At 43.1% G+C, this 26,401-nt stretch overlaps 1 protein-coding gene across 1 annotated transcript in view; it reads right to left on the minus strand.

The window, feature by feature from the left end:
* The window catches only part of TDRD9 (tudor domain containing 9), a 109,867-nt gene that overhangs the window by 12,307 nt on the left and 71,159 nt on the right, over nt 1-26,401 (minus strand). The window contains 13 exon segments of the mRNA XM_055304236.1: nt 197-335; nt 6,993-7,089; nt 7,625-7,734; nt 9,158-9,228; nt 9,956-10,111; nt 10,999-11,259; nt 12,507-12,596; nt 12,874-13,086; nt 14,219-14,330; nt 17,199-17,372; nt 20,932-21,032; nt 22,953-23,060; nt 24,085-24,201. Of these exon segments, the coding sequence (XP_055160211.1) occupies nt 197-335; nt 6,993-7,089; nt 7,625-7,734; nt 9,158-9,228; nt 9,956-10,111; nt 10,999-11,259; nt 12,507-12,596; nt 12,874-13,086; nt 14,219-14,330; nt 17,199-17,372; nt 20,932-21,032; nt 22,953-23,060; nt 24,085-24,201 (1,749 nt within the window).

Here is a 26,401-nt window from a genome sequence, read left to right on the forward strand (position 1 = left end):
TCCCACTAACACCAAGCTACTTCATACAGACAAGGTGAATAAAACAGGCAGGTTAAGGTAAAGTGAGCATTTCCAGGACCAGAGGTGTATGTCTGTATTTAAAGCACCACATCAGACACCACCCTCACTGCCAAGTGGGTGTGTAGACCAACCAGGAGAGACAGCTACTACAGCGTGATGGACACACCAGTCTTACCTCTACAATATCCTCCACGTTGAACTGAACGTCAAACGCTAGCTCGATGTCATGCTCTGGCAGTATAGGAGCCCCTGTAGTTGGATTCCACCCCAAACCACAAAGGACTCCTGTATAGCATTTTCCATCCCGATCAACCCTAAATGAAAAATTTTTTAAAGAGTTAATATTTCAAAATTATTAAACTACTATTTTAACGTCAAAGGAACTGGCCAGGGCAGCCCGGGTGGCTCAGCGATTTAGCGACGCTTTTGGCCCACGGCATGATCCTGGAGACCCAGGATCGAGTCCCACATCAGGCTCCCTGAATGGAGCCTGCTTCTCCCTCTGCCTGTGTCTCTGCCTCTCCCTCTCTTTCTGTGTCTCTCATGAATAAATAAAATCTTAAAAAAAAAAAAAAAGAAATGGGTAAAGGAACTGGCCAATATAATAATCCGAAGTTTTGCCAACCCGAGTACAGCAACTAATCTCATTTTTGCATTTGCTCTTCCAGTTTTTATACGTAGTTATAAGGACAGTAAATATGTTTATTAATCCCTCACTTAGGTTTCTATTCTCACTGCAGCAGATAACATAAAGAATATTTTAGCACATTCAGTTTTTTTCCCTACCTTTGAATTCTTCCCATGGGTTAAATTCTTATTAGTGAGGTTTCTGCAGAAAAGGTTATACACATATATTTATGGCTTGTGAAAGAAGTCTAGCACTTAAGTAAAAGCTTACAAGATGTTTGTCCCACCTTCCTATCCTGAAACAGCTGTATGCACAATACAAATCGTTACATCATTTGACCAGAAACTGCCCACTACGCCCCTCCAGTGTGTGTCCTGTACCTTCCATATTCAAAGTTTCCCTAAATCTGATGATCCTCTTCATCTAGGTTGCCACCTGCCTGGCCCAAACAACTGCCACTTCTTGCCTGGACTCCTCTTCCCCACACCTACTCCTGCTTCTTCAAGTCTGGTTCCCATGCAGCAGAGAGTGTTAATTAGCTTTTCAAAACAAATCCAGTCATCTTACCCCCTTGCTTAAGGGCTTCCAGTGGTTTCCTGTGGCATTTTTGAGCAAAACCTGAGCCTACTCTGAGCCAGAGTGTGCATTCTCTGCGCTTTGCTTCCCCATGTCATCTCAAACCACATTCTCCCTGCCCCCCCCACACACCAGGCTCCAGCAACTCTGGCTGCCCTGCAGGCCTGTCAGGCTCCTCCAGGGGGAACTCTTCCTCTTTTGACATGCCCCCAGAGGCTCCTTCTGTCCTAGGTGGTAGTTTGAATACCACCAGCACCATAGCCCAGACAGGTTCAACAAATAATTATAAAATGAATGAACAGTTATTAACACTTAATACCTTTTAAAACATTTGGCTCATTTTCTTTGACTCTTAACTCAGACCTTTTCCCACAATCCAGATCAATAAAGTTTTGATGAAAATAATCTAGGCAAAAACAGAGCTTTTTTCTTAGTTCCAGAGACAGACATACACACACAAACACACAGACTTCCTTTTACTTCAATGAAAATGAAAGAGAATCTCACTTTAAGTCAAAGAAGAGAGAGCCAGAATTGAGACTTATAAATTAGGTACTGAGCATCTACTTTACAGAACAGTCATCAAAATGTCTCTTTAAATAGTTCATTCCCCACATTTTTAATAGAATGTAATTTACTATTATTTCAATTCACATAAAATATTTCCAGAAAAGCAGTAGCAGCCCTAGGCCACCAACAGTGAAACTAATAATGGCTCTTCGTCAGGTTAATAGAGTCACATCACCTCCACCTCACTAACGGCTGTGACACTGACACAAGTCCCTCACATGTACTAACATGTTCATCAACAAGGACAGTCCCACTGTCCTTGCACTGACCCACACCAGGGTAGTAACTCCCTGCTCATTGGCTCTAAACCTTCAATCAATAAAGGTAACCAAAGCACTGGCTTTGAATCATTTCTGGGGATCTTACAAACTTATGTGAACCTACTAGTAATCAGGACCACAGAAATATTTTTACTTCCTTTATAATACATATTTTAAACTCAGATGGAGAACTGCCAAAATCAGGGAACAAAAGCAAGCGTGCTCCATGAAGATACAGCCAAGGGCCTGCCGGAGACATAATTCATTCTGAGACAACTTACATAAAGGAACTCAAGTTTATAGAAGCTGACAACTGTTATGCTTGCAAGAGCTAACATCTCCAGACAATTATGTTCAAAATAAATACAACAAAACAACAACCTGTACTGCAAGCTAATATTCTAGAACTCCCTCCATGAGCCAAAGAAGGGAATGTATTTCCTCAAAAGTTAGTCAACCTGACACTTCCATATAAAAACTTCTGTTAAACATTCTGCAGTGTGCATTCTTATGAACCTGCAAAGTTCAGCTGACCCTGGACAACATGGGTTTAAAGTGTGCAGTTCCAGTTACATGTGAATTCTTTTCAATGAATACATTGGAAAATGTTTTGGAGATCTGTTGAAAAAATATTTTTCTCTAGGTCACTTGATTTCAAGAACATGGTATAGCATACATGTAACATAGAAAATACAGTTATCAGAAAGGCTTCCCTTCAACAGCAAGCTATGCTGTTTAAGGGACAATTGCATTTGTTAAAAATCTACTGACACTTCCAAATCCTGGTGAGGCTACTCCCCAGGAAGGACCTTCTGCTTCCTTCCACTTCCCAGTGATGCTGCCAGGAACAAGAGTAGGATGGACACTACCATCTGCAGAGTGCCGCCCAGGCCCCATATGCCATGCTGAGAGCACTCTACATCTCAGGGACCACCCCCCCCCCCAACAAACCCATGAGCTCACAATAGCCCTTTTTTTTACCACTAGGGAAACCTCAGAGTCTGGAGACCCTGCCCCAGGCCTGGAAGCATGTGGCAAGCCAGAGAGAAAGCCTAGGTCCACCTGCCACCACAGCCTTCCCACTAGACCTCAGAGTGCCTCCTCTCACTACACATTCCAATCACCTCACACTCCCAATACTTAAAGACACCTTTGCTTTATTCTCAAGTTTTTTAAAGCTTTTTAAAAACATGACTTAGGGCAGCCCCCGTGGCTCAGAGGTTTAGCGCTGCCTTCAGCCCAGGGCATGATCCTGGAGACCCGGGATCAAGTCCCATGTCAGGCTCCCTGTGTGGAGCCTGCTTCTCCCTCTGCCTGTGTCTGTGCCTCTCTCTCTGTGTGTCTCTCATGAATAAATAAATAAGATCTTTTAAAAAAAACATGACTTAAATCAATATTCTTTTAATTATAAAAACAGTACACGATCACACCATAAACAATTCAGACAATACATCACTGTACAGAAAGTGGCATATTGTACAGACAGTGAAGTCCATAGCTCCCATCCAACGTGCTGTTCTTACAACAGAAAGCTGACACTTTCCAATGAGAAGTGGGCTCTGTGGTCCAAGCACACACCTGCTTGAGTGTGACTGTGGCACTTCTGTGTCTGGTCATGAAGGGGACACAGCTTCTACCCAGCTCTCTCAGGATGCTGACCTTTAGCACCAGGCATCACGCTGTGAGAAGCCCCACTGAGCCCACACAAACAGGACAGAGGAAGTCCTCGTGAACAGACACTGAGGCCTCCGGCCCCAGGCCAGAATCAGTCACCAGACATGCGAGCAGAGAGGCTGAGGCGTGATTTCCACCCCTCAGCCGTCGGGGTCTCCTGCCGAAGACCCAGATGCCAGGGAGCAGTGACAAGCTGTCCAGGGTGGGCCCTGAGTCCCTCCCACAGTACCAAGAGGGCTGCTGGGGGTAACTATCATGCAGCCATAGAAACTAGAACGAACAGTAACAAAGTCAAAGTTCCCTTTTAACCCACTCCCATTAATTTTTAAGTTTTCCCAGTGGATACTGTTGTTTCAGAAGGCTGGAGCACTGCCCTGAGGAAGGTGCCATAACACCAGGCTGAGACCACTCGTGGTGCCCTTCCACTAGCCAGGAGACCCGGTGGCAAGACCCCAGCAGGGAGATAAAGGTGGCACCATGGCACCACACTGAGAACACCCTAGCCCATCTTCGCTGCCCTTCCTGTAACACTAGGCTCACTGCTATGGCGTATTTCACCCTCGCCAGGAGAATAGTACAGAGGACACCACAGTGGACGTGAACAGACATTCAGGGAAGCACACGGGGGGGGGGGGGAAGGGGCTGCAGGAACAACAAGAGAAGCAAAGCCCCCCTGGGACAGGGGTGCCGAAGGGCAGCTCCAGGCAAGGGGGACAGGAAACCCACTCCCTTCTTCTTGGGGGCAGAGTCACCAAGGCCCAGTCACCGGGCTAGCTGAAAGCAAAGGGAGGTGGCAGGAAGCACAGAGGAGGGGCTGGGGCCGGGAGCAGAGCAGCGGCTGGTCGGTGGTCCCCAGGTACCAGATGCGACCGGACAGTGGCCTCTCCTGGCTCTCTGCTTGCTAGCAGAGATAACCACCCCCCACTCCCTGCCAGTGTGCTGGAGGTAGCAAAATTTCCCTCTGGTCTTCAATTTGCCATCATTTTTGACAAGACAGTGATAGAGCTGACCCAGAGGACATGCACTCTGTGCTGGGACAGCTGCTGGCCAGCTACAACTGTCCCAGAGCCACACCCAAGAGGGAGCAAGACTCAGAGACCCACAGCAGCCACTCTGCCCTGAAGGGCCACCAGGCCCTGGGCCTCAGGTGAGAGGAACGAGCTTGCCTACATTAAACCCCCTTTCCCTCCAAAGCTCTGCAAAAAATGGTTCCTACTACCAAATTAAAAAAAAATCAAATTAAAAAAAATTATCAAATTAAAAAAAAAAGCTTACTCAGAGGCAGGCTCCATCTTTCCCTCCTGGGGACCACCTAGCTGAGCCTATGAATCTGGTCATCCAGTATCACCCACATGGTCACAGAAACTAGCCCATGCTGACATCTTTAAACTAAACTCAACAAAATGAATACAAGGTATCAGCTATGTGCAAACCACTACATATTGTTTACAATCTTCTTCTAGTAATTTTATTTTTCTTCTAGAAAGATGGTATTTTATTTTTCTAAAGATTGTATCCATGTAGGGGACACCTGGAGGGCTCAGTAGTTGAGTGCCTGCCTTCGGCTCAGGGCATGATCGCGGGGTCCTGGGATCAAGTCCTACATCAGGCTCCCTGCAGGGAGCCTGCCGATCTCTATGTCTCTACCTCTCTCTGTGTGTCTCTCATGAATAAATAAATAAAATCATTAAAAAATGTATTTGAGAGAGAGAGAGAAAGCATGAGCAGGGAGCAGGGAGATGAAGAAACAGGCTCCCTGCTGAACAAGAAGCCGACAATTGGGCTCAATCCCAGGACCAAGACCTGAGTCGAACGCAAACGCCCAACCCATCGAGCCACTTAGATGCCCCCAAAAGATGGTAATATTAAATACCAATTACCTCCATGTTTCCTTAAGTATCTCTATAACATCATCACTTTCTACTTTGGCGATTTTAAAAATAATATGCCATTGTCACACATACTCTCCAAAAAAGATCGTATTTAACAGAAAAGTCCAAGCAGGAGCTTGGTCTAGTGAGAGAAGCAAGGAGAGGGTCAGGAGCAATCAGTGAGGAACTTCTGTGTGCACGTTCAGAGTCGCCTCCTGACTTCCACACAGTGGCATTCTTCTTGAATAGATAACCACATGTCAGGCATTGTTCTTAAAGGTCTGTCTCCCCTGGGAGGACTCAGAAGCTACCCTATTCTTCAAGATTATTTCCTACATCATTTTGGCAAAATGAGAGAAAAGTCCAATTCCAACATTTAAAGGCATATTAAATCCTTTCAGGACAAGAGGGAGTCAGAAACAAATGCATATATAAATAGGGCAGTGTTTATAACAGCCATTTTACGTCCACTCAGTGGTATACAATGCAATTATGAAAATAAGTATTTACAAAGATATCATAACAATATGAAAATGCATTTATGGAAAAGATACAGTAGGAAAACCTAAAAAATGTTTTATTTGTTAAAAAAATATACATAATAATTCTGAAAATACTTTAAATGTTTAAAAATGATCACAATACTTTCTTCCCATTCAGCTTTTTCCAGATTTTTCTAAGTAGTACATACAGGATCATTTCCTACTTGGAAAACCACCACTATCAGAGACTGTGCTAGTGGGCTCTGCAGAGGCACATGCTGAGGGGCTGAGCAAGCAGGGTTGTGGGGGGGGGGGTGAGGGTGGTGGGTGCCAGCACCCCAGCCAGCTGTGCATCTCCTTGGGGCATGAGGCCTTCCCCAAGACCAGACCTTGTTTCTCTGCAGCTGCCGCCCCTCTGCAGAAGCCCACCAGTGCTTCCCTGGTGATAACACTCTGCACGCACGAGCTGTCAAATAAAAAACATATGATGCAGCTGTCCCCATTGTTAAGGATGACCATATGACTGACAAGGTGTCCTGCAGACCACCCATAGCAAGGAAAGATAGAGTAACCTTGGCAGCCCCTTAATAGAACAGCCATCAGCACATTTATCCTTACTTTCTTTTTTCCAGCCCCACTTTTCCTCAGGCTCCCACGAGATACTATCTATATCTGTGCAAGCTCCCTGAGCTCCTTCTTGCGCGATGTCCAAGTGTAGGTGGCGGTGATGGCAAAGCCACCTCAATCACACTGGAGCACCAGGATGATCAACAAGCAGCCCGACGTGCCACGGCCAGGTGCCCTTGCATGCATTTCCTCTCCCAAAAGAGGAAGGCAGAGAGGTGCCCGCTCCTCCCACCTACGTTCTCAGTTCACAAAGCCTGGACAGAATGGATAAACATGCCCACACCTTAACTCCATCACTGGTGCAAACAGTGCACTGAGGAGAGCAGGGAGGCCAGGAACATGCGGCATCAGAGAGGTCTCTCTCAGCAGCATGGTGGACCCTGTCGGACAGTCAACAAAAGGGATGTCAGGCACAGACTTCACTCTACAGAACGTCCCATTTGCCCCCCCCCCCCCCCCGCACAACCTTCATCCCCTTGTCCACGGAGTCCATCCCTGCGGGCACGCTTCCACAGCAAAGTGCCCCCTGGAGTCCCACCCCACAGAGCCCTGCAGCATCTGCCTGGTCAGCATGCTGCACCCTTCATCCTGTGGGGGACAATGTTTGTGTCGTTACTCTTCTCCCTCTCATCATGCTATCAAGTTTATCCCAGGGCCAAGAAGCTAGATTTGTTCTACTTGGTAAATAAGCATGATGGAATGAATGATCCATCAAGAAATCAACACCCACACCCCATACAAAAGGAAACGTGGTACGCTCCATTTCTTAAACTTGCATCAGCCAATGCAGTCAGAAAACAGCCTGAAATTATAGCAAGGGCACATACTTGCTCACTAATTATAGGCTAAAACATTCTTAGTAACGTAGGAGAGGGAGGGGATAGAGCAGACAAGAGAACACAGCCCTTGGCTCACCGGTTGCATTGACAGAAAGGGAAGCTGCAACCAGCATCCTCTGGTGAAGGTCCTCAGGGGCATCGCTGATGATAACAGAGTTGATGCTTTCCTTCTCGATCCAAACACATCTGAAAGGGGCATCATCAGCAGATGGAAAGCTGATCCACCCAGTAGGCAATGTGCTATGTCCAACCCCCAACTAACCCACCTCAAAGACAAGGTCAAACACGCAAGCGCAGTGCTCACAGGTGAAAGCTGCTTAACATCCTGCTGTCCTTGCCTCTTCTTTCCATCTGGGACCACCACCTCTCCACCCTCCTGTCTCTCCCACCCCCAGGCCTCGAGTACCACCTGCACACTGACAATGCCCAAATCACTACCTCTGCCCCAGACTTGGTGTCCTGTAACGCCAACTTCAGGCCACCACCTACCCCAGAAGGGCATCCTCCATTCTTCCCCTTCCCATATTACCAACCCTTATCACATGCCAATCTGTTGATTCCACACCCAAAGCTCGCATAAAGCAGTCTGTTTCCACACCTCCTGCCATGGACTCACGGTGGTCCACAATGTCCCCACCCAGGATTACAGCAATAACCAGCCTCAGAAGTATGCTTCTACCCAAGTATCCTTCTACTCCCAAAACCAATGCATTCTTCACACTGGGTTCTGCATGCCTTAAAGTGCCTACAGACCACCTGCAAATCTTATGAAAATGCAGGCTCTCACAAAAGTTTCAGGTGGGGCCTGAGCTCTGTTTCTGACAGGTTCTAAGAGATGCCTATTCTAGACGGTTTGCATTGTAGCCCAAGGATTGTTTCAAATGAACATAAGGCTTTCCAATTGTGTTCAGATGAAGTCTGGATCTTGCTTATGAAGCTCGCCCCATCTGCCACAGCTCTGAAGCCCCTCTGCTTCCCACCCACTCTCCAACCTCACTCTGCTTATTCAGAAGCACAAAGTCAAACTGAAGCTGAGCGCTCACACTGAGGAATGCCCTCCAGCTAGCCTTCACCTCCCCACTCACTGACCTTAGCCAACTCCTCTGCATCCCTCACATCTTGGTCTCTCTGGAAACCTCTAAGGCCGTTCATGGGATCCCTTCAAGATGCTTTCAACATGTTCTACAGCCCCTTTCATAATGTGCAAAAGCCTCATCAACCCTTCTTCTGAGGATTTTTTTGTCCTTGCATACCATCCCCACCGGACACACAATTTTTGGGATCACAATGATTTTGTTCACTCTTTTCCCTCCAACCATACACTGTTCCCAGAACACAGCAAGCATTCACAGGGTTGCTGAATGAATAACAATTATAATAAAAACAGAAAACACAAAGCCCTTTTTGGAAGACGTTCAAGACTGTCTCATGCAGAATGGCTTCCATGTAAGAGAGAAAGAAGACTTCAGATCTGGAGCTAAGGGAGGAATGAAAAGGAACTGGAAAAGAGAACAGCCCAAAAGTTTAAAGAAAGATTAGTTTCTGATAAGCTCTGTAAAAAAAGCAGCAGTGTACAAAGAAATCCATGAGGAACCTAAGTTAATCATACCTGAACTTGGATATTCTGGTCAAACTATGACACTTCAGTTCATAAGGGTTAAAAGGCCCATGAAGTATCGCCTGTAGATACAAAATATGCAAAATGCTAGCAATAGGCAAGTTATCACTTAATATGCATTTTTTAAAAATCCAAAAGTCAGCTCAAGTTTTCAAACAGAAAACAGCTTCACCTTAGTTATAATATCTTTAAGATGCAGTGGGGGGAAAATGCCTTATGGTGCTTTCTCTGGGATGCAGTGATTCTTTCAATGGCTTCACTAACATTCCTCCACAGATATACTTTGGCCAAAAAAAGGAAATACTACCCAACACTTTAGTAAAAAATATTACTCTTTCAACTGCATCAGACTAAACTAACGGAGTAGGGAGGCTGAGAGCAAGTGGCCGTGGGCTGGGGTAGCAAGACGGGAGCCCTGACCAGGGGTAGGGCATGTGGCAGCCCCTTCTCGGAAACAGGCAGGTGCACCAGCTCCAGTGCCCACCAGGGTTGGGGCACCTCTGCGGTGGGCCTGGTTCTCTATAGCACACACATGGCTTCAACTGGGTATAAATAAGCATCAGTTGCCTTAAAAAGACTGGGTTAGATAAAGAACTAGTCCGAGCATTTCCCTACACTAGACCCCAGGTTCTGCCCTTACTAATACAAGCACCACTGTGAAAAAAAAAAGTACCAATGTTGAAAACCAGGAAAGAAAAACCCATCATGACTACTGGCTATGACTCAGCATATAAGTGTACAACGATTTTAAGTTTTAAACTGTATTTTAAAACAACTCCTATAAGTTACCTTGCAGTTGGGGGGACCTAGTTTATTAGAAGAGAAGCTCTCTAACAAAACCCGGATCAGGTACTTTTCATCATCCTTCACGGGAGATGACACAGTCATGTCTACCATGTTTTGTATGGACTTGGAGAAGAGACCCTTGAGAGCTTCGTGGCTTTGCTAAGCAGAATAAGGAAAGTTCATTTGCTGAAAGGAAAAACTGTATTAAAAGCACTTAATTCCAAGCTAACCAAAGTATTTTAGGGGTATGATTAGTAGGTCACTAAGGTCAGGGAAAATTCTATCAAGCACGTACACCTTAAAATTCAAACAAAGGAAGACAGGACTCATTTAAGGTTCATCAGCCTTTACTACCTTTCAGTCAGAAAACTGACAAGAGTGAGAAACAGTTCTTAAAAAGAACTTCTGCACACAAAACTTCTACTCCACACCAGAAACACTACCAGAATCCCAAAAAGGGTTTCTCACACATGGAAATACAAAGCCCAGCGGACTCTGTCACTGCCATTCTGTTGCTGGTTTCCCCTTTCCCGAATCCCAGCCCCCTTCATGTCAGCAGAAATTACAGACGGAAAATAAATGGCCTTCAACATTTGACTCAAATGTGGCATCTCTGAAACCTTCAGACAAAGAAAAACAGCTTCACAATTGATTTTGAAAGAAATAGTTGAAAGTCATTTTGAAATATCTGAAATACTTGAAACAAGTATTTTATTAATTGCTTTCATTAGGGAGCTAAATCCTTGAATCCATTACAGAAAAAAACAACTCCCCAGAGAACATTTCTACATCTAATTTTTATTCCAGGAAGAAAAAAATAGCCTAATAGGAAACTAACAAAAGTAACAGCCAGTCACCATAATTTAGTGTCAAAGAAACCTAGAAGACATTTAAAATGGTACCAGACACTACACCTAGCTACATTCATCCCTCAGTGACAGGAAAACAGCACCTCGCTTCTCTGCTGCCTCCCCACACCAAACACCACCACCCCCCATGCACACATGGCCACATGCGCTCCAACAAGGACAGATGAAGGTGCATACTTTGGACTCATAGGGCTCCTCGGCAAGCTCCGCGTAGCCTTCCTTGATGAGGATGTCTCTCACGTTGACAGTGTCCTGGACCCCCGCATACCGGTACACATCCACATGCAGGACACTGTGCACCACAGAGAAGACCCTGACGAGGAGAGCACAGCCACTCACCAGGGAGGCGAACCGCTGGCTGGCCCCACCGCTCCAGTGCTCACCACACACGAGAGACTTTGCAGAGGGGCGCATTTTGCAAATCTTAAATTCCAACGCCTACAGGACAGAAAAAGATGGCTGAACCAGCTTTATAAATGAGTAGAACACTCCAAATACTGCTGAAACGTGGCCCAGAACATGGATTTTCACCAATGTGCTCATAAAAAGTCTATTAAAAACAATTCTGGGGGATCCGTGGGTGGCACAGCGGTTTGGCGCCTGCCTTTGGCCCAGGGCGCGATCCTGGAGACCCGGGATCGAATCCCACATTGGGCTCCCGGTGCATGGAGCCTGCTTCTCCCTCTGCCTATGTCTCTGCCTCTCTCTCTCTATCATAAATAAATAAAAAAATTTAAAAAAAAGATTTTAAAAAAAAAACAAACAATTCTGGTCTATTAACAGATGAATGTATAAGGAAGACATGGTGTATACACACAGTGGAATATTACTCAGCCATCAGGAAGGATGTGATCTTGCCATTTGCAACAACATGGATGAAGCTAGAGAATATTATGCTAAGTGAAATAAGTCTGAGAAAGACAAATACCTATTATTTCCCTTATTTGTGGAATCTAAAAAACAAAAGAACAAACAAAAAGCAGACCCATAAATATGAACTACAAAGTGGTGGCTGCTGGGGGGTGGTGGGCAAAATGGGTCAAAAGGCACCAAAAATATAGGCTTCCAGTTACAGGAGCAAACAGGTCACAGGGGGTAGAGAGGACAGCATGAGAAATGTAGTCAGTGGTACTGTATTTGTATTGTATGGTGACCACTAGCAGCTATGCCTGTGTGAGCAGACCATAAGGTATATAGTTGTGGAATCACTATGCTGTACATCTGAAACGATCATATTTTGTGTCAACTATACTTCAACAGAAATAAGTAAATGATTATATACAGTAAAAAAAAAAAAACGGGGGGGTTCACAAACAAAGTGAGGATTTCATAGGTAAAGAAATCTGATGTTGCCTTTCAACCCAAAGAGAAGTCTGGAATGCCTCTGGATACACACAGGTACATCTAGCTCACCAAAGTTCTAGCTGTTTGCAACAAAACCAAAAACATCAGAAATAGTTTTCAAATTAATTGAATTAAACAGCTAACTTTTTTGCTTAGTGTGAAACCTTCCGTATATTTTAACTCCACAAATAATACTGACAAATCTATTGGGAAAAAGCAGATAAATTTGGCCTGTGTGACCAAGCAAGTCCCTTCCCACTCTGGGACCTGGACCCTCTCTGTGGGCTGAGGGTAGACCATGTGACCTCTAGATTCACACCATAGGAGCTTCTCTACCTTACCTGAAATGGGAGTTCAAGAAGTTGATAAGGAATCTCCATTAAAAGATCCAGGTCGACATGAGATCTATTGCCATAGTCCACGAAGAACACCTAGAGAATGGGCAAGAACACACTTTTATACAGGGTCAGACATTGAGCGCCACCTGGCCAGTGACCACACAAGGATCTACTCTAGCTCCAGAGTCCAGTAGTCTTATGACTGGAACTTAAATCCACAATCACTGAGGTACATAACTTTTTACAAGGCTACTTTTTGAACTGAAATGATTTTACATTTAATTTCCACTTAAAATTAGAATAGGCTTTTTATAAACTGCTACAAGTTTGTCTCATTTCCTTTTTAGTGATTAGTTATAGAAAAACATACCTCAGCAGAATTTCCAGAAACATAAAGGATTTGAGCTCTAAAGTAGCTTTCTTTATCAAAATCAGCAAAAGGAGCCAGACAGACCAAGTCTGGATGTGGCTGGACAGGCAAGGGTACTAATTTCAGTTGGTTTATTTCAGCAGTAAGCTTTTTCAGAATCTTGGAGTTTTTTTCATCAATCCTATATCCCCAAAAGTGTCCCACCTCAACAACCTGAAAAAGGAAAAAGAGCAAAGACTAAATTTTAAAATGATTTCTATAAAAAGGTTCTCATAAGTTCACACTGCAGGGCCAACATTCAATACTACACTTCCTAAACTGGATCCCTGGACCTTGAGTAATTCTCTAGGCTTTTAACAGGTGCTTACAAACAACGGGGTTCCCTGGCCACCCGCCATGAGGAAATGTGTGTCCCAGAGCCCTCTCTTGGTTAGCTCACTAACACCTGAAAGGCTCTAGAGGGCACAGAAGACTGGGACTGTTTCCCCATGATGGGCCCAGAGTCCTTAAGCCCAGCCCATAGAGTGCAGGCAGCTCAAGAGTGGCAAGGGTAGCAAGGGCAGGTGTGGTGTGAACAGACAGCCCCTGGAAGAGCAGTGACAAGCGGGAGGAGGAGCAGGTGTTCCATGGAAAAGGGCCTCACGGAGCATCTCCCCACTCATCCTGCCAGGCCACTCCACGGACCCACAGTGGCTGCAGCTTCTCAGTCAGCCTGGAGCCTAGACGTCTGTGTGAAGTCTCCTGGTGAGTGCAGTCACAGATCTACCAGGAAGCAGGTATGTATTTCCACTGAAATTTTATTTGAAGTAAAAACCACACCTTACACAGTACTGATGCTGATGCCAACTTTGTTGACATAAACTGAATTACACAGCCATGTACCAATATGCCAATTAACATGTTCACATGTATCATGTTCCTGAAATTACTGTTATAGCATTTTAAACAGTACCTAGTCTTTTAAAAATTACACTTTGATTCCAGAAGAAGTTGTGTTTCATTTTGTTTACAGCCACATTTCAATTTATGAGTAATTCAAGCCCATGTTGCTAGATCACTAAGTGTATAGGCTGTGTTACCTGTGTGTGTGTACATGTACTATTTCACATTTATAGCATGACAATTCTAGGTGAAGAAGACAGAAAAGGGGACGCCTGGGTGGCTCAGCAGTTAAGTGTCTGCCTTCAGCTCAGGGTGTGATATTGGGGTCCCAGAGTTGAGTCTCACATCGGGCTCCCTGCATGGAGCCTGCTTCTCTCTCTGCCTGTGTTTCTGCCTCTCTCTGTGGCTCTCATGAATTAAAAAAAAAAAAAAAAGCGCTAATGATTCAACCGCACCATCTTACCTCTGTGACATCAACTGTTAGGAGGAGATCTGTAATTGTCTGAGATGGGTCTAATGTGTTAAATGAGACTTGCATAGGATCTACTGTCTGCTTCTGGAAGTCCACATTCACCCTACGTAACATGATTTAAAATAAGGAAATAAATGTCAGATATTACAGAGAAAACATGTTTACATATGTGAAGTTACTGCCCCAGCTATTCTACTGCTTATACAAAAAAAAAAAAATTGTCTGACGGGATGAGCACTGGGTGTTATTCTATATGTTGGCAAATTTAACACCAATAAAAAATAAATTTATAAAAAAAATTTTCAATAAAATGCCAAACCCAGAGATGACTAATTTGATTTCATCTCAAATTGGAGTTTCCAATGGCTTCCTGAATGCCCTAGAGGGCTGTGCACCCCAATAGTTACACACTACCCTTGAAAAATAGAATTTAGAATTAAAAGTCAAGATTCTTACAGAAAACTTACTTTTAAGGATATACATTCTAAATCTAAGATCTGCAATGTTTCCTAATTTCTGGTTTTAGAGGGGAGTGACCTTGACCTTTCCTAAGTACCAGAATCCATGCCTGGTTCAATTCTGTTACAAACACATACATGATTTTCTAATAAACCAAGGACCTATCCTTCATCTCTTAGAATGGTAAGATAGTAAATGCTGAAGTTTGAGAATATGAAATATAAATTTGACAAAAACAAAATGTCCCTTTCCTAATAGGTTTTTATTTCTAAGATGAAGAATCATACAAGAAATCCTGACCCAACTCTCTCCCCAACTTTTTTTTTTAAGATTTTATTTATTTATTCATGAGAGACAGAGAGAGAGAGGCAGAGACACAGGCAGAGGGAGAAGCAGGCTCCATGCAGGGAGCCCAACGTGGGACTCAATCCTGGGACTCCAGGATCACGTCCTGGGCCGAGGGCAGGTGCTAAATTGCTGAGTCACCCAGGGATCCCTTTCCCTAACTTTCCCAGAAAAGATCTCCCATGGGTTACAGATCCCCAAAGTCTCAGAATTCAAAACCTCCTCCGCAGGATGATACTTGATGGAACAGATCTCCCTTTCTCAACAATTCCCCAAATTCCTGTCCAATTCCTCACAGAATTAAAAAGATCACAAATAAGAAATGATGATTAAGAATTCCTACACACAGTACTCAGAGAGTGTGACCCAAAGGCAAAGGCCTCTGTTACAAATCCTGAAGGGTGATTTAATCTGGTCCAAGAGAAGAAAACCCACACACACACAAAAAAAAAAAAAGAAAGAAAAAGAAAAAAAAAGAAAACCCACATACCCAACAGCAGCTGCCAAGTGGTGAATGTCACTACTCAGCCCTCCTGTTCCTCAGCAAGGAAGGGGCGGTTGTGCTGACCAGCACCCAGGCACTCCCACCTGCATCTCTGTTTTGTCCCACTGTCTGCTCTGCTGAGAACAGAGAATACTCTACTATGCTTAAACGGAGGAAATGAGGAACTCTAAGAATGAAGAAAGGTAACTAATATTACGTCCAATCCCTACTAAACTGAGAATTACTTACATGATTCCACTCAATCTTCTCAACAACCTTGTAAAATACTGTATCTATTAAACAGACACACTAGAAAAGATTTTGTAATGGGCAAAAGACCTGATACAGATTTCTCTGAAGAAGATACACAAAAGGCCAATGAGTACATGAAAAGATGTTCAACATCCCTAGTCATCAGAGAACTGCAAATAAGAACCACAGCAAGGTAATAGCTCATGCCTGTCAGAGTGGTCATCACCAAAAACACAAATGTTGAGGTGGATGTAGAAGAAAAGGAAACCCCTATGTGCTGGTGGGATTGTAAACTGGTACAGCCACTATGGAACACAGTATGGATGACCCCCCAAAAAATCAAAAAGAGAACCACCATATGATGCAGCAATTCCACAAAAACACTATCTCAAAAAGTATCTGCATCCCTGTGTTCAGAGCAGCATGTGTACTAGAGCCCAGACATGGAAACAACTTAAGTGTCCATCACTGGATGAACGCATAAAGAAGTTGTGGTATATATACCCAGTAGAATATTCAGTCATAAAAAAAAAAAAACACAGAAATCCTACCACAGACAGATCTCAAAGGCATTACGCTAAGTGAAATAAGTCAGAAAGAGAAAGACAAATACTGTACAGTCTCACTCACATGCAGAATCTATTAAAAAAAAAAACTCATAGAAAAAGAGATCAGACTTGTTATTACCAGAGGCGTAGGGTAGGGGAACGAGGATGAGGCATTGGAGGAAGATGGTCAAAAGATACAAATTTCTGGGACACCTGGGTGGCTCAGTGGTTGAGCATCTGCCTTTGACTCAGGTTGTGATCCTTGGGTCCTGGGATCAAGTCCTGCATTGGGCTCTGCACAGGGAGCCTGCTGCTCCCTCTGCCTATGTCTCTGCCTCTCTCTGTGTGTCTCTCATGAATAAATATATAAAATCTTTAAAAAACAAATACAAACTTCCAGTTCTACGGTAAATAAGCACTTGGGATGGAGCATGCGACATAGTCCCTGCCACTACCACTATACAATAAGGCATACAGGAAAATGGTTAGAACAACGGATTCTAAGAGTCCTCATCAAAAGAAGAAATTTTTGTTCTTTACTTTTTATTGTATCTCTACGAGAAGAAGGACGTTAGCTGAATGTACTGTGGTAGTCCTTTCACAGCATAGGAAAATCAAACCGTCAGGCTGAACGCCTTAGACTTACACAGTGATGTATGGCAATTATTTTGCAATAAAACTGGAAAAAAGACATGAATTAAAGTGCTGATGTTCAGAGAGATCAAGTGATGTATGCAAATACAGCCAGGAGATGAGGAAACCAGGACTCTGGCTGCAAAGCCAGTGCTGCTAGTGTAAGCTTAAGCAAGGTTCATTTAAATGCAGTCTCTGAAACTGTAAAAGCAGGTGGACAGAGTCCTAACGGACCACCTTCTGAAAATACCTGGTGCTCCTAAGCTTTGAGACAGCCCCTCCTTGCACCTTCCCTTCAATCTCCTCTGCAGAGTGGACATTCAGTTCAAGGGAGACTTTCAGCTGAGACATCTTAATTGCCATATACACTGCTGGGAGAGTTTTGAACCTCTCTGTTGGATTACGTGAAAATTCCACAAAGGCTCTGCTCCACAAATATAAGGAAAAAAATTAGTCTATAGGCATCTGAAAAAAAGAACTAAGTGCATATTAATTTGTCAAGATTAGATAGAAATTTTTAGTTCCACCTCCCCTTGAAATATCAGTAACTCTTCATTCTATAATTAACCAAGAAGTGTTTACTTAAATGAATATTATTCACTTAAGTAAAAATTCCAATGATGTACCATTAAAGTAAGACCAGGTATCAACCGTATATATTACTAGATAATGCAGAGCAAACACCAAGCACAGATGAAATTTTTAGCTACTAAATCTTAATTCTCAAAATGAACACAGAATGACAACTTCTTAAGTTTTGGGGTTTTTTTTCTATTTTACCATAAAATAAAACACAGATAAGAGAAAATCACACAATGAGTAGGTCAGGGATCTCCCTCCACAAACACTATCCATATTTACCACCTAGTCACGCTAATGAACATCCCACACTACCAGCCCCTCTCCCATCTCTGGGTGCTCCTCCATCCCAGTCTCTGGGGGATGAGAATCAAGCATGCACTAAGGGTGTCTGCTGAGCATTTCTTGGTATCAAGAAATAAAGCTTCAAGTTCACATTTGCTTGTACATGAATACCCCGGGTCAACACATACTCATGCATACAGACCTATAACCCCTACAAATACTGTCATGGAAAGGTGTAACTGAGCCCTGGAAAGGACGCAGCCAGTGAAGAGCATCAAGCAGAAAGGAGAGTTAGTCCCTAACTCGGCCGGCCTATTCAGTGTGCATCCCTGTGCCAAGCCCCTCTGTGGCCTGAATTTGCTGTCCCTGGACAGCTGGCTCTCCTCTACCCTCCAGCCTCCTCACCTGCCTCCTGGTGGACTCACTGCTGAGCACGCACAGCCTCTCCCTCCCCTACAGCCTATGCCAATTCGCTCACCCCTTGTCCTGTCACCCTTCCCTAGAGGGCTCCTAAGTCCCTCCTCAGAAGCAGTTTCTTTCACACTTGAGACCACACTTCTATGATGCTCATCTTGCAGTGGGATTCTGAACTCCCACTTGTGGGACCCTGACCCACCCCCCCTCCGGCCAGGATCCGCTCCTCACAGCCCTTCTTTGGTCAATGGTGTTTGAAAGACCTGCCCTCCTGGCCCCCCCTTTTCTTTGTCCTATACACGCAATCAACAGCCAAACCCAAGAGAGCTTCTGTCTCACATGTTGTCTTTGTTTCAAACGTTACCTCTAGTTTAGGTAACTACAAAGACCCCTCTCTCACCATTCCCTGACCAAAGCCTACAAAACACTGCAGCTCAGAACAGTCAGGAGTCTCTTGCATGCCCATCTTCTCATGTTCATACGGGTCAGGCAGCCACAAAGGACCATCCAGAGCACTGCACCTGGCCTCCTGGCACACACAAATCCGACAAAGTCAGCTGCTGGCAAAGCGGCCTCCAGCTGTGCCTCACACACACCCCACAGTCTCCAAAGTCCCATCTGGGCTTACACTGGGCTCCTACTGGAGCAGCAACCCCATCCTGCCCCACCAGCCAGCTCCACCGCCCACCTCAAACTCCTCCCTAAGGAAGTCCCAAGTGAACATTACTGCTCCTAAGGCCTAGAAAGAAGGTCTTCTGACCACCTGGGCTTCTCCCATGACATTTCACAACAGGCAAATGTCTACAGAACCCCACAAAGAGGATGAAAGCTTCATATGAGGGGAAACCGTGTGCCTGTGTACTTACTACCTGTGCTCAGATGCCCTTCACACCCGACACGGGTTCCTCACTAAACTAGACCCTGTGTGATCCCAGAAGGAATATGGCTTTTACCCTTTCAAATAGCGATTCATGTCATCCTCTGCCTTTAAACACTTGATATATAAGAACTGCCTATAAACAGAAGAAAATACATACTTCTCCAAGTAACTGATATGACATTGCTATGTGACTAAAAAGCCAGAAATACAAGAAATCATGTAGGATTAAAATACCTTTTTTTTAAAAAAAAAAAAAAGACTTTTTTATTTATTTATTTATGATAGTCACAGAGGAAGAGAGAGAGAGAGAGAGAGAGAGAGAGAGAGGCAGAGACACAGGCAGAGAGAGAAGCAGGCTCCATGCACCGGGAGCCCAACATGGGATTCGATCCCGGGTCTCCAGGATCGCGCGCCCTGGGCCAAAGGCAGGCACCAAACCACTGCGCCACCCAGGGATCCCGGATTAAAATACCTTTAAAGAAAAGCTCAGACACAAAGAATATGAAACACACAGAATCCAACCCAGTGATAAAGACTAGTGAGAGCCCAGACTGTAGGCCACTCAACCCATCAAAGAAAGCCCACCCATAACTGGAACCTCAGTCAAGGCAAATGGACTTCCAGTATTCAAGAAAGAGAGCTTCACTGTGTGATGCCAGTTTTAAAGAAGTGATTTTGTAAATGTGATTAAGAATTTTAGTGTAATTTGTATTAGAATATTTAAAAAGGCTCGAGATGTTATAAATTTAATTAATAAAATATGTAAAAAAATATGTAATGGTTGTTAAAAGAACTCAGACTTCGTTAGGGTTATGGATTTGTCATGTGAGGTATTTACATGCTTACAGAGAAAATCAATGTTAATCATAGGAATAGAACTTGAAATGTTTAAGGGAATTAATCCAAATTGAAAAGGAACTAAATATGTTCAACATGGGTTACTGGACATCAGTCAAAGAAAGAGTAGAAGTATTTCTTGTTCACTAGATTTACAAAGCTTTATAAATGAAATACAATTTACAAAACACCAGAAAAAATTTCTAATTTTAAAACTAAAAATCGGGATCCCTGGGTGGTGCAGCGGTTTGGCGCCTGCCTTTGGCCCAGGGCGCGATCCTGGAGACCCGGGATCGAATCCCACATCGGGCTCCCGGTGCATGGAGCCTGCTTCTCCCTCTGCCTGTGTCTCTGCCTCTCTCTCTCTCTCTCTCTGTGACTATCCTACGTAAATAAAAATTTAAAAAAAATAAAATAAAACTAAAAATCAACTTAAAACTGTAAATAGTCTTTTCTGCATATTAACAGTCCCTGTTGGAAATAAAAACTCAAAATGATACTTCAAAAACACACCATATCTCATTTTCTATATCTGCAACTAAAATAAGGTAAAATGTAACTGAGTTTTTGCAGTATTTGTCTTTCAAAAATATTTGGAACATTTATGTTCTAAATAATTACAAGCAGATAAACCATACTCTGGGGCATCTTTGTGGCCTACAAAGTGACATATCACTAGGGACACCCCGTGAAAAACCATGGACTGGCACACACTCCAAGCACCTGTCACAACACTGCACAGCACGGAGCTTTCTTGGTATCAGACCACAAACCTCCCAGCTTAGCTCCTATAGGAGCTCACTTGGTTGAAAAAGATAAATCACTACTAACAAGATAAACCAAAGCTGCATTCCAAAGGCAATGTGGAGCAGCCCAAATAGACACCCATGTCCATATGCACTCAGTTGTAAGAATTTAGTTTCTACAAATACCAAACACACTATGGCTCTTTCGTAACTGCAGTTAATTACAGAAATACACAACTTACTTTGCACCATCAAATACAATGGATTTGACTTGACCACACTGTCGAAAGAGAGACTGTAGTTGTTTATAGTAGAGAAATCCATAGGGAGGAATGTGTTTCAACTGTAACACATAATGCAGTACTCATCAGAGCAGACGTCAAAGTTAACAGAACAGTAATAATATTCACAAGCTAAAGCTATTATTTTAGTTCACAAATACATAATTCACTGCTTTAACCATAAGGTGTAGGTTCTATGGATAGATATAATGTAAAAGTCATTATTCATGAAACATAACTAAATTTTAATAATAAATATACATTACATATGAGATAATTCTTTGTTAAAATAATCCAAAGTCTTAACACAGAAGTACTTTTTCTGTTTATGTTTTATTTTGCCTTAAAATAATCAAGCTGACTAAATCCATCTCTTTAGAAGACTCTTCCAATGTAAGGAATAATGGGAACTAGAGGGGAGCTAGCACTGGTTAGGGCAGGAGGCACTTCCCCCACCACAGCGACAAGTAAAGCACACTGAGCTGCAGAAGAGCTTTTCCAGCCCCGGGAGCTCGCTTTCTCCCTTCTGTTCTGGTGATTCAGGTTCCAGGCTCTGGCTCTGGCAGGAAATGAGGGACCCCAGCCCTGGCCCTGGCACCCAGGTCCTGCATGCCTCAGGACCCAGTCCAGCCCCACGAAAGGCGGTAGGGGAGAGTGCCGGGGCTCCAAGGTGTCTCATCAAGTCTCCTAAGGGAAGGTATGGGGCCACCATAGGACTCAACCACCCCATGAAGTAAGGCTGATGGTAAATCCCAACCTCAAGGGGTCAGCGGGAGGCTCAGAGAAGCATGAACATGAAGTATGTAACAAGGGGCTTCTCAGGTAAGTGGTCAATGCTAGCTATCATCTGGTTTTTATAACACACACACACACACACACACACACACACACACACACACACACAGTTGTGGCCCCGAGACAGCATGGCAAACAGACTGTCTCATGGATGGAAGAAGCAAGCACAGCTCCGCATCTGAGGACAATCCTGTAGGATCCTTCTCCAAGTACACAAGAGACGAGAGAACACCAATGAAGGGATTCAAGGAAGCCAATCAAAAGAGCCTGGTCCACCCTGAAAATCCACAGGAGCAGAGTCCCCAGAAGTGAGAAAAGGCTAATGATTGCCTTTTACATTAAAACCCCTTCCCTAAATATGAAGTGCGTCTCAGCCGCCTGTCTCCAGCCTGAGCATCAGCAACTTCTAGGCTCCTCAAAGGCCTCCACAATACTCTAGTAATCTGTGACCCTTCCTGCCCTGTGTGCCCTATCGCTTCAGTAACTGATGACAACAGGAACAGCTGGCATGATTGAGCGCTTACTGTTTCCCAGCAAGTCTGCTAAGTGCTTTACATACCTCATCATCAGAGAAACTGATAATGGAACTGAGTAGTCCAATAAAAGTCCAGTTCCTACATGCTGTACTCCAGTTGTGCATCCTGAGTGACCATGTGCTCAGGCGGAAGCAAATAGTCCACACATGCAACCCAATGGTCTGTGCCTATGGCTGATTATCATACTCACTAAAAACACATGTTCTTTCAATGCTTATTTTAGGCCATTCCTTCTAGCTAAGATTCTGTAGCATGGGGCCCTCAAATACGAATTTAAAAATAAACACTCTCTAGGTGATTCCATTAGACACTCAGGTCTGGATCACAGTTTAAATCCCACTAACATTTTTACTTTGTGTGAAATGAAGTTGTTAACTAAGTATTCTTAAACTTATGGAGAAGTATCTTAAACTCTTCAAAGAGGCACATGATCAGTCAACATTAGCTATAAATTTTTAATTTCTCAAGGCTTTCTTTCAAGGCCAGGTCTGCAAAAAAAGGAAAGAAGACTGCTGAGCAATTAGATGTACTTGAAAAGGTCACACATAATATTCACTGGAGGGGGGGGTGAAATATACCAGGTCCTTGTAAAAATGGGAACTGGAAGAGCATAATGATCTGTAGTAACTACTACAGAAATGGAGGTCCTACCACGATGGTTGTCTTTGGGTCTTTGCCAGCCAGCTCCCTCACCGCCATCTCCTCATCAGGCTGTCCGAAAGTGAAGTAATTTGGGTAAAAAGCACCTGCCAATACCACCTGGAAGAAAATTGTATTTTTATAAATTAGCAACATTATCATCCGTCTCACCAATATGTTAATCTCTTCCCAAAATTATGTAGCAAACATCTGTAAGGTAAAAGATGAATTTATATTAAAATACTAAACCTTCTACCAATCAAGCAAAAAAGTCACAATTCTGATATTTCACGGTCTCTAACAGAAGCACTCCAGACATGGTCCTTCTTCAAAGGAGCTGGAGCCTATCTCAAAAGATTTAGGAAACAGTGGTGCTGAATGAGAGCATGAATGACTGTACACACTTTCCCATCTGCTGCCCAACATACTCACCTCTACTGGCCAGGCACCTCTCCAGACCTCAAGAAGCACATCCAATAAGCATTTCTAAAAAGCACTCTGCAAAGAGTCCCTTCAATCAATCAAAATACACCATTTGAAACATACATTCGTGGAAGACTCCCCAGCCTCAAAGCAATATGACATCCAGAAAAACAATGTTTTCCAACATGACTCTGTTCACTGAAATCTACCTACAACCCAATTCTACATGCTGACGTACACAGATGTAGTCCTTCTCTAAACCCCCAAAGTAGAAGCATTAGCCTCTTTCTAGAATATGTTTCCCTCTGCACAATCCCTGAAAGGTCCCACCCAACAAGCTAGCCTGATCATGGCCTCTGAAGTTGGTATTTCAATTGCAAGGGAATAGCTACATGTTGAATAATAGTAAGAATGTTTGTAGTTTCTTAAAAGCAAGAACCCAAGGACCTCTCTTGAAATAGTAACAACAGTAGTTGGGTGCTACAGAAACATTCCTGTGAAAGTTAGGTGTGGGGCTGGATGACCAACTCCATGAGGTGGAAAACCTGAACTATGCAAGACAAGGTCTCTCCTACCCCCAGAGCAGTATGAATATCATGGGCCTAAAATAAAATCTCCTGAAGCATGATTTGTACCAGAAAGAAGGCATAAGCACTTTCTCAACCACACCACCTAGTAAGAAAAAAGGATAAGAAGAGATGTCCAGGAAACCCTAGCACACCTGCAGGATGAACCGCTGCTTATATATATACTCCTGGTCCATGACAGGCCGCCGAGAATCAACATACATGTTGAACTGGGAGATCCTATTCTTCAGTTCTTCATATAATTCAGCCACCTAAGAAAAACACATTGAAATATGATGTCTCAAAGTACCTATGCTACTCAGAATAGTGAACACACTGGAAAATAAGTGCACAATGGGGAAAGCATTCATACATCTACAGGATCAAACATGACATTTATTAAGAATCATCTTATTAAAGATGAATAAGAAATGGAAAGGATGTTCAATATAACACTAACAAAATAACAAGACACAGAACCTTACAGATTTCATGATATGCATCTATAAGTGCCAAGTGTGCACAGGTGCCTGTACGTGCGTGCACGCACACACACACGCACTACAAACGTGTACTCACAATGCCCTCTGGGGATCTAAGAGCAAGTAACCAGAACCATATCCTCTGCTTTAAGTGCTTTACACACCTCAAACCTCTGCATGAATGTGTACTGCTTCTGTGATTAAAAACAACCTGAGAACAGGGGCTCCTGGGTGGCTCAGTTGATTAAGTATCCAACTCTTGATTTTAGCTCAGGTCATGATCTCAGGGTCATGAGATTGAGCCCGTGTCAGGCTCTGCACTGAGTGTGGAGTCTGCTTGAGATTCTTCCTCTCTCAAGGAAAGGAAAGGAAAGGGGAAAAAGGAAAAAGGAAAAAGGAAAGGAAAAAGAAAAGAGAAAAGAAAAGGGAAAAGAAAAAGAAAAAAGAAAAGAAAGGGAAAGAAAAGAAAGAAAGGGAAAGGAAAGAAAGAAAGGGAAAGGAAAGAAAGAAAGGGAAAGGAAAGAAAAGAAAGAAATCAAGAAAGAAAGAAAATCCTAAAAACAAAAACAAGCTGAGAAGAAACTGAGGGTTAATGGAGGGACATGGATGGTGGACAGGTATGGAGGGCATTTGCTCCGATGAGCACCAGGTGTTGTCTGTAAGTGATGAATCACTAAATTCTATACCTGAAACCAATACTATACTATATGTTAACGATCTAGAATTTGAATAAAAAAACAAAAAAAAACCAAGCTGACCAATGGCTCAACATCTGCTCTGATCAAATCACCCAGTTGCAATAAAACCACCTGACACAAAACATCAAACTTCAAAGTGCATACATGAGAATACACAACCCCACATACCTAGAAGTGGTTCACGAATTATTTTACCACAAAATTATCTCAATAAACTAAAGAAGTTTAAAAAAAAAAAACATACAAACCACAGGTGTGAATGTTAATTGGAAAAAAACTGAAAAGAACTAGAAAGACAGAAAAACTTAAAAGCCATGACCTGTAAGGTGGAAAAGCCTGGAACATGAGAGGAAGGACCAAGCCCATAAACCACATGTCAGCCTATATACTTCTGTGTTCTGGAAAGTTTTCTTAAGGCTGTGGTCACATAGGACTTCTCCAGTTAAAAATCAGTCTAAGAGTATGCAAGTCACTTCTTCTGACCAAAATAAAATAAAATCTGAAATGAACCACAAAACAATATATCAAAAATATTTTTTTAAGATTTTATTTATTATTTATTCATGAGAGACACAGAGAGAGAGAGGCAGAGACACAGGCAGAGGGAAAAGCAGGCTCCATGCAGGGAGCCCGATGTGGGACTCGATCCTGGGACTCCAGGATCATGCCCAGAGCTGAAGGCAGACAATTAACTGCTGACCCACCCAGGCGTCCCCTTTTCTGTCTTAACCTAGAATTGTCATGCTATAGATGTGAAATAGTACTTCTACACACACACACAACACAGCCTATACACTTAGTGATCTAGCAACATGGGCTTGAATTACTGTTTTGTTAAATTGAAATGTGGCTGTACACAAAATGAAACACAACTCTTCTGGAATCAAAGTGTAATTTTTAAAAGACTAGGTACTGTTTAAAATGCTGTAACAGTAATTTCAGGGTCCCTCAAAAGTATTTCTAAGTGGAAATTCAAATACCATTCTTAAAAACTCTTCAGTCAAGGAGGAATCTGACACTAAAAAAAGTTAGAGAAAGGAATAATGACAACCCCTACTTATCAAAAATCAAAGGGATGTGACTAAACTGTGCAAACAAGAAAATACACAGCTTTAAATACTTTTTAACTTGAAAAACTTTAAATACTTTTTAACTTGAAAAACCAGAAGTATTAATGGATTAAATACTCATATCAGAAAGACTAAAATAGTAAATCAAGAGACAAAGAACTAAATTAATAGAAAAAAGTTTTTATTTTATAAAAATAAAATAAAAATATTTTATTTTTATTT

This window comes from Nyctereutes procyonoides, unplaced genomic scaffold, assembly GCF_905146905.1.
Source record: "Nyctereutes procyonoides isolate TBG_1078 unplaced genomic scaffold, NYPRO_anot_genome, whole genome shotgun sequence".
NCBI lineage: Eukaryota > Metazoa > Chordata > Mammalia > Carnivora > Canidae > Nyctereutes > Nyctereutes procyonoides.